At 50.9% G+C, this 2,169-nt stretch overlaps 2 protein-coding genes across 2 annotated transcripts in view; both read left to right on the top strand.

Moving 5' to 3' along the window:
- Positions 1–2,169, top strand: part of LOC101846130 (CMT1A duplicated region transcript 1 protein) — a gene marked incomplete in the record, with an annotated part of 28,567 nt that overhangs the window by 2,604 nt on the left and 23,794 nt on the right.
- LOC106011625 (probable serine/threonine-protein kinase tsuA) overlaps positions 35–2,169 on the top strand; it is a 6,816-nt gene continuing 4,681 nt past the window's right edge. The window contains exon 1 of the mRNA XM_013081884.2: positions 35–1,711. Within this exon, the coding sequence (XP_012937338.1) occupies positions 418–1,711 (1,294 nt within the window). The 5' untranslated portion in view covers positions 35–417. The remainder of the gene's footprint in view (positions 1,712–2,169) is intronic.

Raw genomic sequence — 2,169 nt, 5'->3', positions numbered from 1 at the left:
CCTCCCCTCTCTCTCTCTCTCTCTCCCCCTCTCTCTCTCTATCTCTCTCTCTCTCACACACACGATTGTATGACCTTACTGAAAATGATTCCTTTTCTTTGCTTCCCTGTCGCTTTGTGTGACTGTGATCTATGGCATTTTGTGTGTCTTTCGTAGTCGTTTTTGTTGTTTGTTCTGGGAGAATTTTTTTTTCTAAACACACCACTGTGACAGGCCTTTTTGTTTCTTACTTGTGATCGCAATGGCCCGCCTACTCTTCCTACGATTTGCTCGGGTCACGGTGGAATTCAGTTAAGCTTTATCTGTGTAGAGATTTATTTGCTTCTCTTGGTCTATTTATTTTGTTGAGAACATTTTGTTTGTTTTGTTTTCTTATTTGTCTCTGACTTCCTTTACGCCCTTTTTTCCACTCACCCCATGGATGTGTGTGCCCTCTCTTACCAGCCTGCATGCTTCCGTTTTCCATTTGCTCTTCTAGAACATGACCAGCAGCATCAGCAACAGCAGCAGCAGCAGCAACAACAACAGCAGCAGCTGCTGCAGCAACAACAACAACAACAACCTCCAGCCATCCCTCCCCCGCCATCCCAATCCTCCATCTCTGCTTTCGAAGCTTCTTCCCCGTTAGCAGCCTCTACCCCCTCTTTTCTACAACCTCCCCAGACAAGGAATGCGCGAATGACTCAGGCTAGTCCAAAATCACAACCAATGGGGACAGGCGAAGTGCCCGCTCACTACCGGGGTTATGTAGACAAATCCACTCCCCCTAGCTATAATTACTCACCCGGAGCCAAACGCTCGAGTCAGTCTCCTAAAGCAAGTCCCCAGATTGGTCGGCACGCTAATGATAATAAGCCCCTGTTGTCGCGTCCAATGCCAGCAGACTATAAACCACAAGTCCCGCCCCCTCCGGTAGGGGGCAGAGAGGCTCCGACCCCTCCGTCTCGTTCTAGCTCCGCACATCACCGTTTTTCTTATCGCCCTGAATATCATGACAGCACTGATGGTAGATCTATGGGGTCTCCTTCTGCCACCCGAGGCAGCAGTATGCTGAGTGGACGTTATGCCATTTTACAGTTCAACCCCTCGGGACGTGGGAACAGCACTGCTGCGGACATCTCTCGCGATGTAAAGCAGTTTGTTTCACGTAGTTCAGATAACTTGAATCAGGATAATATTGGGGCTGGGTCAAAGGGACCCGTACCTGCATACGAAAGTGATTACGATGACCAGGGATCTTATAGAAACAGAAACAGCAACAATAACAACACTAAACTTGGACTGCACCCGTCGGCCTACATGCAGACCCCTATCCCTTACAAACCGGCAAGCAGTCATAATGAACCAATAGGCGTGTACTCTGCCTCACTTCCTTTTCAAGCTCCTCCTCCTCCGGGAACGTTAGCCCCTCCCCCTCCTCCTCCTCCGCCATCTTCGCTAAGAGCCGGTGTGGACAGCAGATCTGTTGCTTATGCTAGCGGTGTCGGCGGCGGTAAAAGTGGTGGCGCTGTTGTTGTTGGTAGTGGTGGTGGTGGTGGTGGTACGAGAGGAGGGGACGCCTTGTCTGGGTGCGGTGGCGCCCTCAGTGGTTCGGGTCCCATCCTCGACACGTGGCGTGGTAAAAACCGCACCCCTGCTGTCCAGCAGCTGGGGGTCAAATCCCCGCCCCCTGGCTTCTCTCCTCCTGGAGTTGCATCAAGTCCAACGAAAGGTATCCGCCCATCGGCTCGACGAGACCTCACCCCCTGCCCCATTCTGTGTATACGCCCCTCCCACTTCCTTTTCTCCCCCACTTCTCACCACAGAATTGAGATGAGGACAGAGGGGGCAGCGAATTTCGAGGAAACACTTGTACTTTAGTTTTAATAGGGTGTTTTCTTGGGTTATTTCCCCGCTCTCGGTATTGGATACCTCCATTGTGCCCTCTGTCCTCACCTGGTTCTCATCTCTCGTGGTCCACCACGCCGCTTTCTTAGTCTTTGTTGTGAGCTGAAGACCTGCTGTGACCATAATTTGCTCGTGACACTTTGCTGCTCCAGAGATGGGACGTAGTCGGTATTCTCCTGGCGATCATTAATTCATTTCCCTTATGTGTCCTCCGATGCCAATAGTTTACCTAGTGCCACTCTTTTTTTCAACCCAAATCCTCCGACTCCTTGCTCCAATGTA

The sequence above is a fragment of the Aplysia californica genome, unplaced genomic scaffold, assembly GCF_000002075.1.
Source record: "Aplysia californica isolate F4 #8 unplaced genomic scaffold, AplCal3.0 scaffold00150, whole genome shotgun sequence".
In the NCBI taxonomy this organism is placed as follows: Eukaryota; Metazoa; Mollusca; class Gastropoda; order Aplysiida; family Aplysiidae; genus Aplysia; species Aplysia californica.
Note: the sequence above shows the minus strand (reverse complement) of the source record. Positions and strands in the feature narration are given on the sequence as shown.